Raw genomic sequence first — 17,173 nt, forward strand, 5'->3', positions numbered from 1 at the left:
TTTCCTTGCACGTCTGCTATCCAACCAACCGGCCAGGGCACCTTGTTAGTTCCTTAGTTTAGTTCGGTTCTTCTTAGTAGGAAGGCAAGATAATATAATCAGTTGTTAAGTTATTATCTTTTTATGTGTCTTCTGAAAAAATAATCTTCTTTGACAGCAATCTTGTGTTTTCATTTTCATCTTTATTGTATTCTAATCCTCCTTGATAGCTTGCAAGGTTGGTAAAATCAGTGAAGCAGTGGGTATAATCTTTTTCTAAATCTACTGGGGATCTTTCTAATTTGATTTCATATCCCAGACGCATCAGTGACATGGCTGTGGGAAGAGAGGGAGGGTAAATGCTCAATCCCACAGCAGTTGTGGCCACAAACTAACTAGAAGACTTTATGTCCAGAGAGTGATAGCAAACTGAAGAGAAAAGAAAGACTGGTCGTAGAACAAGGAAACACTGGACTAGATTTATTTTTGTTCCTTTTATATTATGAAATAGTTCATATATATTAAATATGATGTGGGGTTTTTTTTATCCTCACTTGAAGATATTTTTCTCCCATTGCTTTTACAGAGAGAGTAGGGGAGAGAGAGAGGAACATGGATGTGAGAGAGACACATCGATTGGTTGCCTCTTGCACGTGCCCAGACCAGGGCCAGGGATCAAGCCTACAACCAAGGTATGTGCCCTTGACCGGAATGCAACCCAGGGTCTTTCAGTCCAGGGGCAACACTCCAACCACTGAGCCAAACTGTCCATGGCACATACATATGATGTATGATAGATGTAAATTATAATAAATAATAAAGCCAACATCCAACATCTGTATATCTATCAACCCAGCTTAAGAACGAAAATATTACCAATACATCTTCTGACTTCCTCTAAATAGCATTACCCTTTTTTTTCTAGATACAGTCATTATTCTGAATGTGCTGGTTTTTTAGAAAGCATTCGGAAAGCATGTACATGGATTTGCAAAAATTTGGAAATTAGAGTACATTGGCACTCAGGAAACTGGAGTTAGAATCTCTACCTACTCTAGACATGATCATAAACACTCTGTTACAAAAAGACAACTTACTTTAACTTAAATAGCATAAAAACAAAGTGGGTTATAAATGATTAAAGTTAAGTACCATGGAAATACTTGGAAGTATCTTAATCATTAATGAGGTGACTAAGACTCATCAGTGGATAACTATAACTTTTAAGTGTAATAAGGAATATCGAATTTAGAAACCGCTAATTTTTCTATAGTACTTAGAATTCTACTTTATTTATGTTTTGTTTTTTTTAATATATCTTCATTGATTTCAGAAAGAGGAAAGGAGGGGGGAGAGAGATAGAGAGAAAAATCAATGATGAGTCATTTATCAAGCCCACAACCTGGGCATGTGCCCTGACCATGAATCAAACCCTAATTGCTTGGATCCTAGGTCAACGCTCAACCGCTGAGGCATGCCTGGCCAGGCAGATTTGTACTTTAAGTACAATTTGATCATTCTGAAGATATTTGCCAAGTATTATTATAGGTGCATGGGACATATTGGTGAACAGAAGAGACAAAGATCTCTGCATTTGTGGAGCTTATATTCTAGTCTGGAGAAACAGACAATACTCAATAACCATAATAAATAAGTAAATAATATAGATCTTAGTTAGTGAAAAGTGCTATAAAAAAAGACAAAGTTGAGCGAAGTATAGTCACAGTATTATAGAAGTTGGTAAGGTTTGGCCTCATTGAGTTTTGAGCAAAGGTCTAAAGGAGTTAAGAGGCTATCTGAGGGAACGGTGTTCCAAGCAGAGGAAACAGCCAGTGCCAAGGCTGTAAGGCAGGGGTGTGCCTGGTATATTTGGGGAACATGAAGGCCCATGAGGCTAAAGGTAAGTGAGCAGGGAAAGATTACAGGAGATGTGGCTGGAGAGGTAAGAGGAAGGTGAAGAGGTGGCAGATCATATAGGGTCTTGTAGGCCATTTAAAAATCTTTAGCTTTTGCTCTGAGTGAAATTGAGGGCCCCTTGTGGGATTCTGAGGAGAGGTAAACCTGATCTGTCTGACATTTAAAAGGCTCACTTGGACTGCTCGCGAATAAACTGGCAAGAGCCAGGATGAGAGCAAGAAGCCCACTAGGAAGCTCTGAGAGTCAGCATGTATTTTGAAAGTAGAACCAACAGCATTTCCTGACAGTGTACGTGAGGTGTGAGGCAATGAGGAGTCAAAGCTTTTGGCCCAAACACCCAGAATGATGGAATTGCCATTAACATGGGGAGGCTGGAGGGGAGACAATCAGAAGCTCACTTTTGGATATGGATTTGAAACATCAATTGGTAATAACTCAAGCTGTTAACTCTTTCAGAAGATACTATTATTATTCTCATGTTACAAAATTATAACCTCAGAACCAGGTTAAACTGGTCCTATCCTTTTCTAACGAGATTTGGAACTAAAGTTTAAACTTTGGATGCACCACTTACAAGTAAACACCAGTCACGAGTAAAACTTGTGCAGCGCTAACTGCTTCCCACCCCCCATGGACCCAAAGGACCCATGTGAGCAGAGTCTGAACGCTGGAACCCTTTCTGAAGTGAAGGGTCTGTTGTCAACTTTTTTTTTTTTCCTTCCACCTGCTAGTTCGGAAGAATAGCATATCCTCATCAACAGGAGCACTCTTTGCACTGGTTCTCAACTCCAGAAACACACCTTCCCTCCTGGGAGGGTGCTGTGATAAGGTGTGGAGTTGGAGGTGCCCTGGGTATGGTCTGAAAAGTCTCAAGGACATTCTGATGCCATTCCTCTCTCGTTCACAATGGTTAAGAATCTCTGTTCCAGAAACACTCCTTACAGATGTCTTTCCCACTGGCTTAATCTTTAAAAAATGTACCCGGCCTACAAAAAATGGAAGTCCAACTCACTGTCCACATAAATAGAAACGCAGCAGACAGAAGTAACTAAACAGTGAGGATTTGGGAACGTGTGTGTGTGTATGAATAAGGGGCTGATATTTGTTTCCACTGGTGATTTTAGAGGAGTAATATAGTAGTAATAAAAATGATAATGATGATGATTACAATAATAGTTGAGATCAGTATCACTAATATTGCTTTATACGTGCCAGACGCTATACTGATCACTTTATAGGCACTACAGGATCCCTGTGAGGTAAGGACTGTTTTGATCACCATTTTACAGATGAGGAAATGAAGCCAACAGAGAGGTTGAATAACTTGCCCAGGATGATTCAGCAGCTAAGTTTATTTGCTGAGTACATGGTATGGGTCACACAGTTGGGTGAAAATACAAGTTTCCATGCCTGAACTTACAGTGTGATGGACACAACCATTTATATTAGATGTGGACACATAGACACTGTAACATCAATATCTATGAGCAAAGTAGCTGCCATTTTCCACCTCTTTGTAATCACAATCCATGTTTTCAGAAGACAACATCGCATGGTGACTGTGAGCATTGGCTTTTGTGTTAGACCTGGGCACAGTCCAGTCACTCAACTCACATAAAGTATTTAACTTTTCTGGGACTGAGTTTTATAACCTGTAAAATTAAAATAATGTCACCACATTATAGAATGGTTTTGAGAATTAAATAAGATGCTGTAGGTGTCTGACCTGTAGTAATTGTTCCATATTTATAACTCCTACTATTCTTACTCTAAAGTAGGTGCTAATACATATTACTAAGAGCTAGCACATATTGAATTCTAGTGCCAACTATGGTACTATGCTGAGTACTAAGAGGGTTGAAGTATAAATTTTGTCCCTCTCAACATACTTGAGAAGATAAAAAATACATACAAAAAGACAGGTAAACCATAAGGCAGCTTGTGAACTGTAAAATTAGTGATCCTAACGCTGCTGCTACCGGATTTCAGACAAGGGTAGCTCTCTGGGATCCAGCAGTGAGCCCTGAGCTGGCCTTGAGTAGAGGGCAGGACTCATGTGAGTGGAGGAAAAATGGGAGAAACAACAGAGGTATTATAAATGGTGGGTACAGGGAAGAAAAATAAACCACTTTCACTGTAAGCAAATTTTTAATGGGAGAAAGATGTTGATGAATTTGGAGTGGTTTGTGCGGGTGGATTGTGGATGAACTCAGTCTAGCAGATGTTTTCTTTGAGCAGCTGTTCTAGCTACCTGGGGAGGTGCCAGAATGGCTTGTATGCATCACAACTATAAGGGCCATGGATCAATCATCTAGCCTCTGCTCCTGGACTAGAAGTGCTGGCTTCCTGTCACCCACTCCACCCCTTCACCTCCTGTGTGCCTTTTTCTGATTCACATGGACTTCCCATAATTGATGTTTAAACACTTTAGACCAAGAGTGCTCAGACACTCTAGAGAGCTGGACCTAGAAACTGCTAACATTCCTGTGGGCTACAGTATAGACCCTGGTCACTTTTGGAAAACGCCTCAGGGCAGTTGCCCCTGGTGGGATAGTGACAGAGAAGGGCCTTGAATGGCCCTCCACATTATGAAGGGACAAGAGAATAATTTGTCTTTGGCTGGTAGTTGCTGTAGCAGAACTTCATTCATGTTGCTCAGAAGCCTGCTGGGACTGAGCCAGTGGTGCAGGGGTGGAGGGTGTCAATGGGGGGGGGGGGATAAGGGGACATCTGTAATACTTCCAACAATAAAGTAAATTTTTTTTTAATCCTCACCTGAGGATACATTTTCGATTGCTTTTTTTTTTTCCAGAGAGAGTAGAGGGGAGAGAGACAGAGAGACATCGATTGGTTGACTCCTGCACCCACCCCTACAGGGGCCAAGGATCAAGCCTGCAACCAGGGTACGTGCCAGGGCCAACGCTCAGCAGGGCGATAAAGATAATTTTTTTTAAAAAAAACAGAAGAATGTATAGGCCCAGCCGCGCGTGGCTCAGCAGTTGAGCATTGACCTAGGATCCAGGCCATCAGGCTTCGATTCCCAGTCAGGGCACATGCCCCGGTTGCCAGCTAGGCAGCCAATCAATGACTCTCTCATCGATGTTTCGATCTCTCTCCCTCTCCTTTCCTCTCTCTGAAATCAATAAAGATATATTTTTTAAATAAATAAATAAATAAATAATAAAAGAAAGTATAAAGACTAGAGACTACATAAAATGGGAGAAAATACTTGATTTGCAAAGCAGATATCAGAATGTTGAAAGGTCTCTATTGTAACAACAACATAATAATATATTTTATAGATATAATATATAATTATATATAATATATAGTACGTAATAAGATATAATATATAATCCCTTTTAAAACTGGGGAAAGGATCTGAGTAGCCTTTTCTCTGGAGAAGATGTAAAAATGACCAATCACATGAAAAGATGCTCCCCACCGTTAGACATAAGAGAAGCGCAAATGGAAACCACAGTGAGATCGTCACACTCGCTAGGAAGGCTGTCATCAAAACGACAGGCGCGTGTACGGCTGAGACTGTGGAGAAATGTGAACTTTCATATACTGTTGGTAGAATGTAAAATCATTCCATACCTTTGGGAAAAGTCCAGCAGTTCTTCAAAAGTTAAATAATAAAGTTACCCTATAGCCCAGTAGTTCCACTCTGTCCTCTCCGCTCCTTCCCTCCAGGGAGCGCTCCCGCCTCCGCTCCGGGGACCGTGCCCGCCTCCGGGCGGGGGACTTGGCTCTCCTTTCGGGGCGCCGCCCGCCTGCGCCCCGGGCCCCCCTCGGGTCCCCAGCCGCTGCAGGGAGCGCCGGGCGGGGAGCTGTCCCCCGGCCGTGGGGCGCTCTCGCCGCCTCTCCGGGGGGCGCTCCCTCCGCTGCTCCCTCCTCTCCAGGGGGCGGCGCCCCGGGGCCTTCCCGGCGCTTCTCCCGCCGCCTGCCGGGCGCTGGCCAGCGGCCGCTGGGCGCCGGGTCCCCGGGTCGCCGCCCCGCCGTCGGGGTCCCGGCGGCTCCTTCCCCGGGGCGCTCGGGGCCTGTCTGCCTGCGCCCCGCTGCCCGGCGCCTCCCCCGTGCGCCCGCCTTTCCCGCGTGGGGACTCGTGGGGACCGGGTGGGTGAGGGGGCTCCAGTGGGCGGGGGCCCGCAGGCCCGGGCCTCGGGATCCCATTTTTACAGAACATACTTAGAAAATGTGTTAACAATAAGTCACTTTGACTTAATGACTAAATGCGCTGCACAAATGTTAGCATCGCGATCACCTTTCTGGGGGCGGGGACCTGTTTCCACAGAGTTTAGGAGCCGACAGGCTTCCTCCCTCGGACCCTGAACCTCCCGGGCTGAATTTAACTACAGTGCGGGTTTAAGGATTTAAATGGTAAGCATAATAATTTCTTTAAGTAATATGAAGTAATAATAATGACTGAAATATGTGTGGAACTGTAATTTGAAAACAAAATTTAAGGAACCTTGACATCATGATAAGTACAGTGTTGATAATTCTGGATTTCAGATTGCTTTTGTGTGTCTGGATTGAGTTGAAGGGGCAAGCAGATATTTTTGTCAGCAATGAAAGGGAACAGGATCCTGCATTGAGTCAAGGCTCAAAACTATCTTATTTTTGTAAGAAGTAAAGGGAGTTTTTTTTAATCTAAGCCTTTAGAGTAATAAGGTGCAGTAAGTATAAAAATATTAATAAGTAAATGTTTCTTCAAAGATAATGTTGAACTGTTTGTTGAATAATGATTGATAATATATGAATGGATGCTTCCAAAGACAATATGTTTTCATTTCTATATATACTTAACATATAATATGATACATTTGCTCTATTTGACATTTTTTATTCTCCCTGAGATGTCACATTATTTTATTAACAAAAATCTCTCTTCTTGTTTAGTGCAGACACAATCTTTAGCCCATGTGCCGTTCAGTTTACAATGAATTTTAAAATAATCGCTTCCAAATGAATGAGAATTCATGGCAACTCTTGAAAAAGATTTTCCAAAGGCTGGCAGTGTCTACCAAAAGACTGAAAAGCAAAATAACAAAGAAATCCAGTTATAGAAATCCTGAGTTCCAAGTTTTATTTCTGACACTCACTGGGTTTCTTTGTTTCTGTTCTTTTCAGTTATTTTTTGATAAATGTGTACATGCCAGTGCCTGTATCTTGATAAACTGCAATACACCTCTTCCAATTTTCTCTTTTTTCCCTCCTCTTTTCTATTGTTTGCCATATAAATTTATTATTCTTGTCTGCCATTTCCATCATAACACTGAATGAAAGAAGGTAAACTATGAATCACTTTTGCATGGGTAACATTCATGAAGTTGAAAAAAAACAATACACTTTTATAAAATTATGACAGCATATACTAGCATATAGATAGCATATACTTGCACGTATGAACAATGAAGATTTGCCTCTCCACACATATATATCTTTTCTCTTTTTTTTTTATAAGGATATTTAAGTTCTATTCTGTCCGCAGATTTCAGTTCTACAATACAGTGTTATCAATTATGGTCACCATTAGATCCTCAAGCCTCATTCCTCTTATAACTGAGAGTTTGTTCCCTGTTGCCCCACACCCACCCTCAGCCCCTCGGGGCCAGTGCTCAAATATTATTCTGAAAATGGCCTCGAATCAGTTTTTCCAGGTACAAATCTTTGTTTTGATTATTAATGTGATTTTCCCTATCAGAATCCTTAAATGCACTGGAAGACCAAGATTTAGATGCGCTCATGGCGGATCTGATAGCAGATATAAGTGAAGCTGAACAGAGGACAATCCAGGCACAGAAGGAGTCTTCTCAGAGTCAGCATCACCCTGCGCCTCCCGAAGCATCACATTTCAGTGGCGCAGCCTCGCCTGATTATGGAGCAAATGTCGCTGTAACTAGTGTGAGCCACTATGAGGATGATTTACCACCTCCACCAGCGGATCCCATGTTAGACCTTCCTCTGCCACCGCCACCTCCTGCGCCTCTCTCTCGGGTAAGTGCGTGGGGCCAGAGATGGCAGGGGCTCTGCTACCCATCATTTTGATTTTCTTCAGTGAGAGTTACATTCATAATTTTGTACCCTGAAAGTTCTGAGATACTAAGAAACAAGAATACTGACTATGTTCAATGCAAAGGCAGAGTCCTCTAAAAATAAGATGCATAGTGTGTATAAAGAACATGTTAAGACCATAATCGGGCATTATTATAGTTTGGAAAAATCTATATTTATATGCAGCGCTTCTTGATAATAGTTAACTTTGGGGGTAATTTTTTGTTAACTTGGTATGAACCGAGGAACTGATTTCTTCATTTCTGTGTCCCTGGTGCTAGCCCAGCACATGAAGAATTGAAAGCATTCCTTACATATTTCTGAATTGAACTAAGTGGAATTTTGCTGAATTGGGGCAAAGATATATCTAAGAGTCACTTGTAATGTAGTTAGGGAAGGGTGTTGTGGGGCAGGCAGGCGATGAGTGTTTGATATTAGTACATTTGTGAAAACTGGGAAAACAGCTAGAAACTTGATGTGGTCACTATTTGGGACATTAACTAATAACGTGTCTCTCAAAAGTGAAAAAAGAACTTTTAAGATTTTTTTCTTAGAGTAAATCACATTAAAATATTTTAGAGCAAGAATATCGCTCCATTTCTTGTGGCTTCCACATTTGTTGAGCAGTGTGATGATGGTTGGTGTTCATAAATATGACTCTAGTAACCCTGAAAGCTTCTGCAATGCCTTTTGAATGAACAAATATTAAATAGGAATCAAATATTAAGTCATATTCATTGCTATATTGTGTACTTAATTGTAGAAAAATTGTTTAAAAAGTGATGATCCACATAGAGCAGAGGTTCTTTTTTTCATTTTGATTGAGCTGTAACTGACATAATAGTCTGTAAGTTAAAGGTGTACACATGATGATTTGATATACAGGTTGTGAAATGGTTTCCACAATAAGGTTAGTTAATCCCTCCATCCCTCCACATAGTTACCTTTTCTGTGTATATGTAGTAAGAACATTTAGAACTACTGCCTTAACAACTTTCAAGTACATAATACAGTATTTTTTACTATAGTCACCATGCTGTACATTAGATCCCCCAACTAATTTACCTTATAACTGGAAGTTTGTACCCTTTCGCCAACATCTTCCTATTTCCTTCATCCCCCATGCCCTAGCAACCACCACTCTACTCTCTGTTTCTGCGAGTTCAGCATTTTTAGATTCCACATATAAGTGAGATCATTCAGTATTTGTCTTTCTCTGTCTGACTTCTCTCACTTAACATAATGCCTTCAAGGTTCACCCATATTGTCATAAATGGCACGGTTTTCTTCTTTCTTGTGGCTGAATAATACTGTATTTTATATGTGTGTGTGTATATATGTATATACTTTTTTTATAAATATATACATGTTTTCTTTATCTGTTCTTCCATCAATGAACACTTAAGCTGTTTCCGAGTCTTGGCTATTGTTAATAATGCTGCAATGAACATGGAAGCGCAGATCTTTTCAAAACAGTGATGTTATTTCCTTTGGATAACTACCCAGAAGTGAAATTCCTGCATCATATGATAGATCTATTTTTAATTTTTTGAGCAACTTCCATACTGTTTTCCATAGTGGCTGCACTAATTTACACTCCCACCAACAGTGCACAAGGGTCCCCTTTTTCTCTACATCTTCGCCAACACTTGTTATCTCTAGTCTTTTTTGTAATAGCCATTCTACCAAGCAGAGGCTCTTAATATAGGGCTCATGAAGATGTCAAGGAGGCCATGATTCCTGAAAGTATGTGCAAAGTTTAATGCATCTGTGAAGTTTTATGGGTTTCATCCCTTTCAACATATTCCTTAAGGGGTTTGTGGCTAAAAAAAAAAAAATTTAAGGACCACTGGTGTGAAGAGGTATATCTATTTTCAAGTAATTAGAACATAACAGGACAGCTCATTTCCTCATCAGTATAATATAGGTAGGAGAACCTTAATAATCCTGTTCTCAGAATATTAACTTGCAAAAATCCAAAGGTTTGGGGCTCATAAAATATTTAATTCTGTTTTCTGCCTGCTCATGTGTGTTTGTCAGTGTTATTTTGGTGAATTGTAAGTTTAAGTTTGAGCCTAAGTCTTAACTTCGGGGAAATTAAGGACTCTTTTAGGAATCAAATGGAAACTAGGGATCCCAGAAAAGTGCATATTAATCCAAAAGTATGCATATAATTTCAACTTTCAAAACCAAAACTCTATGCCTATTTTTTTAAATCCTCACCCAAGGATATGTTTTTATTGATTTGAGAGACAGAGAAAGGAGCTGATGGAGGAAGAAGGAAACAGATCGGTTGCCTCCCGTACACACCCTCACCAGAGATCAAACCCACAACCTAGGTATATGCCCTGGCCAGGAATCAAACCCGAAATCTTTTGGTGTGCGGGATGACACTCCAACCAACTGAGCCACCCAGCTGGGGCTTAAACTCTATATTTATTAAATGATAGTTCCCTACTCCCCCTTCCCTGAAGCCCCTGGCAACTACTATTCTCCTTTCTATCTCTATGAACTTAACTCTTCTAAGTACCTCATATGAAAAGAATTCTGGAGATAGATGGTGGTGATCATAGTACAGCAATGTGAATTTATGCAATGCCACTGAAACTGCACACTTAAAATGGTTTAAAAAAAAAAACCTATAGTTTCTGGAAGTGGGCAAAAGTGCTTAAATTCCTTGAGCTCTACCCATAGATGCCTCAGGTTGGACCCCAGTTTTGAGCCAAGCAAAGATTTTTGTGGACCAAATATGTGAAGTTCTGTTAGCACCATCATTTCATCTTTTAAGTTACTATTCTTTAATATAAAGGGTGACTGCCTTCTATATTTTGGGGCTGGAGATTTCTGTTATGGTCACTTAATTCTGAAAATCGATCATGCAAAATTTGCTGCCTTATAATACAACCTTTTGCTAACGTAAAGTAACTAAGACACTAACAACGGCACAAGTGTTTACTAGCTGGTAGTCTTTAATGGGCTGCGTTGAATGTCTTACCATTTTACAGGAAGAAGAAGAAGCCCAGGCGAAGGCTGATAAAATTAAGCTGGCATTGGAAAAACTGAAAGAGGCCAAGGTCAAGAAGGTAAACTATGGATCACTTTTGCATGGGGAAGTTAAATTAATGAGATTTTATTATACTTGTTTATTAAAAATACAATGTCAAGTGGTACTTTCCAAATAATTGTAATTTTTTTAATTTAAGGACAAAGATAAATTATACAGGTATTCTTTCTATGACATCAGTTAGCTCATTTATGTTAGTATACAGCTGGAAGTTTTCCAGTCTCTATACCCAGGGTTCCCTCACACCCAAGGAGCCCTCTCTGGTTCTGCTTAGCTGTTAGCTAATAGCAGGTGGCACCACCTTCTGGGCCTGCCTTAATTGGGTGAGAGCTCAGCTTCTGTTGGCCTTGCATCCATCTCAGCATTTCTGTGATTGCTTGTGTGCATTTTTCATATTCCCTGAGGCAGCCTTCGGCCTCGCTGCCTGCCCTGGATGTCCAACTTACCTCCCAGTGTACCAAAGGTTGATCTGCTAGTGCTCTGGTTTCAAAGTTGCATAGGTTTGAGAGATCTGCCCCTAACTTATTTTCCCAATAAGCCTGTAGTTTTACTGTGCATTTTCTGTAGAACATAGGTTTTTCAGGAGTAGATACGTTGTATTATAACAGAAACACCTATGTTTAACTTTAGTAGAAAGGTATACCTAATTAAAGTTAATAATAGTTAATTAATAAATAAAGAAAAAAATGAAATACTCTTTGTCTTATTTCAACTCTTGGAGCATATCCATCGCTGAGACTCCTTAAGAGCTTTTCACATATAGTTGGGTGAATCATTCTTTTCATCAAGGGCCCTTGACTTTATGTTCATGGCCCTTTGAATAAAGGCATTCAATACATGTTGATCGATATTCAATTAATATTCCATGACTGTCCCTGGATCCAGACTTTTTAAAAAATTTATTGATTTTTAGAGAGAGAGAAAAAAACACACATCAATTTGTTGTTCTGCTTACTCACCCATTTATTAGTTGATTCTTATATGTGACCCAACCTGTGATCAAACCCGCAACCTTGGTGTGTGGGGACGACAACACTCACTGAATGAGCTACACAATCAGAACGGGACCCAGACCTTCAGTTTTCTCTTTGAGTCTCCAGATCACCCGGTTCCATGCATCCTGTGACGCCCGGTTCAATCCAGCTCTCCTCAGCCTGGGCCCTCAGTGCTGCCTGAGCTGTACCAGTCCAGTCACTCTCCCACTAACCTCGGAAACTCCTTCTACCTTGTCCTCTCTTAAACCCTCCAGGACCCCTCTCCCCCTCCACACCCGCTCAGCTAATGGTGTTGCTGCCCGCTGCACTTCCTGCCTGCCTGCCTGCACCTGTGACACAGAGTCCATAGTCTTTCCTGTTTCTTAGAAACTGTCATGTTTCTAAGACCAGCCTGTCCTCGTGTGCTCCAGTTCCCATCCTCGCTTCTTGTCCCTCTGCTCAAAGCCTCCGGTGGCACTCAGCTCACACAGTAAAGCACACACTCTCACGATGGCCTGAAGCCCCTCTGTGACCTGGCTGCCCTCTGCCTCGCACCACTCCCTCACTCACCCCCTTCTTACTAGCTGGTCTCAAGGCTGCTGCTTAAATGGTCTAGGCACACCCTTGCCCTGCTGCCTGGAAAGCTCTCCCCCAGATTCCAGGGGGTCCTCTCTGTCCCTCTTCTAGGTCTGGTCACCTGCCCAGGGAGGCCTTTCCTATCAGACATCATACACACCCCAGTAACTCCCTGCCCTTCCCAACTTCCTTCTTCTCCTCAGTGCTTGTTACCTTCCAGCACAGTCTACCTTATTCATTTACTGCCTACATCTGCTCCTTACCCCCACAGAGGCTCCTCCAGAGATTGTGTGTGTTCTTCACTGATGCATCCCCATCTCGCAGAGCAGGTGCTAGGGAGATAGAGAGGTGAACAAATCAGGTGAGGTCCCTGCTTGTGCAAAGATAAATTCTAGCAGGAGAAAGAAGTGCCCAAGAGAAAGTAAAGCAGGAAGGAGTGATAGGCCCAACCAAACCTCTGGTGGTTTATAAAATGAGGGCCAGGTTAGATATATTTTCAAGAGGGGAAATGAAAAGAGAAGTTGCTTCTTACATGAAAAGGTAGAGCCACTAACACATTCAGTGTGTTTGCTTCAGCTGGAGGTTAAGAGAACAGGGAGGAAAGAGCAGCTGCTTCTCGCTGTGTATCAGAATCCGAGAGAACAGGACCATAATTTACTGGAGGTGAAAAGTAACAGTAACACCAGTCACAGCCTGTCCTGATACAACAAGAAGATGTAAAGCAGAAAAACCATCCTGATCAGTGGGAAAGGAAAATTAAAAGGCCAGCTTGTATATTTGTGCTGATTTCAGACACTCCAAATGTGTGTCTTAAAACAAAAGTCTGTGTGTGGCACAGAACATTAAGAAAATAACTCACATACTCATACATCAATAAAATGACTAGTATGTGCCCACACATCATCTACACCGGGCTTTTCTCAAGATTATGGAAAACAAGTTATCTCAAGTACTTTGCCATCCAGTGTTCCTGAAATGTACATATCTTGTAGGACAAAGCTTTGGGAACTGGGAACACAATCAGACCCACTTGTTAATTTTGTTTGTTTGTTTGTTTTAAAGCTCCTGTAACCCAGGAGAACAACTCCATTTGTAAATTTTATTATAGAAGAAGAAAATATTGCAAATGACTCAGACCTGGGATATTCTTTCATTTAACAGCTTGCAGAAGAACAAAAAGACTTTCTAAAAACTATAAAATCTGTACTGGAATGCAGCAATTTTCAACCCTTTTCATCTCCTGGCAAACATAAACGAATTTCTAAACTTCTGGGGCACACCAAAAATACATTTTTTGTCCATCTGACAAAGAAATATAGGTATAACTTTGATTTGTTCACACCAGATGGCTACTGTTGTTTGTGTTGGCTGTTGTCATTTTTTAATTTGACAGCCTAAGGGAAAAGAGGTCAGTGCCCCTGACTAAATAGCCAGGTAGTGCATGTTTTAAAATTCCTGCAGGTCACCAGTTGAAAATCGCTACTGTAATGGATTAGAAAAGGCAAGCTTTTCATTCTTGAACCATTCTACCCTATATCACATAGTGTAGATATGAAAAGTGCTTAGTTGACTAAATCACATAACTGCGATTTAGGGCTGTTGTGTGTTGGTGTAGATACTCTTCAGTTTGCAAATGAGATGGAAGGTGTGAAAAATAATAAATATGATTCCTTCTTGCTAAAATCACTAACCTTCTCTTATTTTTTTCATTTTCTAAGTTTTATAATTGTGGACATTTATAACTACATGTGGATTAAATTTAGTTTGCAATTTCTGCAAAAAAACAACTTTTCATCATTGTCAAATTATGTGGTTTATTTTTTTCTATATACATATATATAGAAAAATAGAAGAAAACACCAACATGCCTTATTTTCTCAAGATCTCCTAAGTAAGAATGAAATGTGGTCAAACATCATTAATTTTTCCACCAGGAAGATTAAGTCTTCTAAATCCTATCATTGGCAGTGAGCTGCAAGAACTTTTAAAACATGCCATACCTGACTATTTAGTTAGGGGCATTGACATTTTCCCTCTTATATTGTCAAATTAAAAAATGACAACAGCCATTCGGTGTGAATTAATCAAAATTATACCTTTTTTGTTTTTTGTCAGATCAGCAAAAAAAATTTTTTTTGATGTGCTGCAGAATTTTAGAAATTCATTTATGTGTGCAATGAGATGAAAAAAGTTGAAAATCGCTGCTTTATAGCAATAATTCTCAGCAGAGAGAAAATAAATCATAGTATAGACTTCTCTTTGAAGAATATCTATTTTTCCATGCAACCCTCCAGGCCTCATTTTTCAGGTCAAGTGAATGTGTCTTTGGCACTGGCCTTATCATTTTAAATGCATCTAAAGACAAACTTGAAAAGAAGCAACTACCCAACCAGAGGTTTCTGGGCTGTAGGTTGGAAAGAAGTATTCTTAGGTAAGCTTGGATTTGAATCATCCCAGGAGCCAGAATTGCACTTTTCCTGCCCTGATGGCTACAGTTTGACTCCTGGAAAGACAAGGCACTACATGAAGCTTCAACTTGTGATCCTTGCGTGCTCTAACCCAGAATTTATGACCACTCACGCCCTTGTTTGCTATCAGTAACTCTGCCTAACACTCCAGGGGAACTGCACCTTCTCGGTTGACAACTTGATGTTCTAAAGATCAGATTAGGTGGAAGTGGGACAGGAGGGTAGTTCCTCAACTTGCTCAGAATCTAACCGAAAGTTTTGGGGAGGAAGAAATGTTACCAATTGTATGGCCTCTCTCTCCAGTCCATCTAATCACTTTTTAAAATAATGATAAGTCTCCTTTGTGAATTACCATGACCAACCCTACACAAACTGAATAGGCAGAACTTATCTTGAGCTATTTCCCTTTTTAAGTTAGAATAGAAATGTAAGCAAGAAGATCAGACCTAGCCAGTTTGGCTCAATGGTTAGAGCATCAGTCTGTGGACTGAAGAGTCCCAGGTTTGATTCTGGCCAAGGGAGTGTATCTCGGTTTCAGACTCCATCCCTGGCCCAGGTCAGGGCTCATGTGAGAGGCAACCAGTTGATGTGTCTCTCACGTCAATGTTTCTCTCTCTCTGTTTCTCCCCCACCCCCCTCCTTCCCTTCCACTCTCTCTGAAAAGCAATGGAAAAAATATGTCAGGTGAGGATTTAAAAAAAAAAAAAAGAGTACCAGATAGTTCTGGTTTATGATGTTGTTTCCAGGATTTCTCTACTGGGTGTGTGTGGAGTAGCTGCAGGCACCGCAGGTTGGAGGTCAGACAGTGATTGTCTGGAAGGAGGAAGGTAGCACCTTTTTCACCCATTCCGCTCAAAGGTAGGCCCTAACTTGATTGACTCTGACTAGACTAATTCCCACTTCATTAGGTAGGATCAGTTTAGTAGGCACCTTTCCACTCTTCCTTTTGAAGACTGTACATATACCACCATTATAACCTGTAACACTCATAAATAATAAACTACTGTAATTAAAAATACACTGCAAATACACACATGTCAAAGACAAACCCTGGCTGCATTACTTCATGAATTTTCTTGTATTGCATCAGAATCATGGTCTCTCTTGAGGATCAGAAATGGAATAACTTTTATGAGTTGTCTGGGAAAAGCCAGAGAAATCCTATGTCCTTATTGGAGATGAGTAAATGCTGCTCCCACCAAACCCTCCAGGTCTGGAGTGAGGTAACTATCAATTTGACTGTGAACTCAGTGCAGTAGAATTTTTTCATACAGAATGAAAAGTTAATTAGATCATTAATTTGCCTGCATGTCTCCTTAATAGCTTCTTTCTCAGTCTACTTTATTTCACTTAATCCACCTCTGATCCCAACCGTGTTCTGCTGAGATACAGCCTGGTTCTCAGGCTCCTCAGTGATGCCATGTCACTGTGCAGTCCCACCTTCAAAGAACGGTAGGCTCGCCAGCTTAGTCTTACGTGTCTTAGAGCTCTTGGGTTACAAGAAAAGGGACCCAACTCCAGCCAAACAAAAGAGAATAATTTATTACAAAGATACAGGTGTGGCTTTCAATCAAGAAATGCTCCTGGGCTCCAGGATGAACCTTGAGTAAGTCACAGCCAGATGTCAGGAGAACAGGAAGTCAGCACTTGTCTTCGGCCCCCCTCACCAGAATGCAGTCTCTGAAGGCAGGGCAAGGACTTTGTTTATTGTACGTTTTTCTATTTTTGTGAGTTGGTTTCTCCACCTCTACATTCCTAACTCCTTAAACAAGTGTTCAGAGTGTGAGTTCAAATGGAGTTCATTCGTGGGACACATGCTCGTGTAAATTAGCAGAAGCAATAGCAACTTTGAAACCTTAAATCTTGTGGCCTTCCTCAGTTGCTGACATTCAGTGGCTGCTCTGTGGCTTTATCCTCAGCTGGTTGTCAAGGTGCACATGGATGATAACAGCACGAAGTCGCTGATGGTGGATGAGCGGCAGCTGGTCCGAGACATTCTAGACAACCTTTTTGAGAAAACCCATTGTGACTGCAGTGTGGACTGGTGTCTTTATGAAACATACCCAGAACTACAAATTGGTAAGTCCCACCCCCAGCTCCAGGCTGTTCTCCAAATACCTGTGGGTTTGCTTTAA

General features: G+C 41.0%; 1 protein-coding gene across 1 annotated transcript; it reads left to right on the forward strand.

The window, feature by feature from the left end:
• Positions 1–1,857: 1,857 nt before the first annotated feature.
• Positions 1,858–17,173, forward strand: LOC308566703 (amyloid beta A4 precursor protein-binding family B member 1-interacting protein-like; the record flags this gene model as incomplete). Its single annotated transcript, XM_081157274.1, is given in 8 exon segments — positions 1,858–1,879; positions 5,593–5,975; positions 6,152–6,233; positions 6,236–6,256; positions 6,259–6,279; positions 7,607–7,899; positions 10,962–11,039; positions 16,958–17,173. Coding segments are annotated over 8 exon segments (1,116 nt in total).

The sequence above is a fragment of the Miniopterus schreibersii genome, assembly GCF_964146895.1.
Source record: "Miniopterus schreibersii genome assembly, chromosome: 1".
In the NCBI taxonomy this organism is placed as follows: Eukaryota; Metazoa; Chordata; class Mammalia; order Chiroptera; family Miniopteridae; genus Miniopterus; species Miniopterus schreibersii.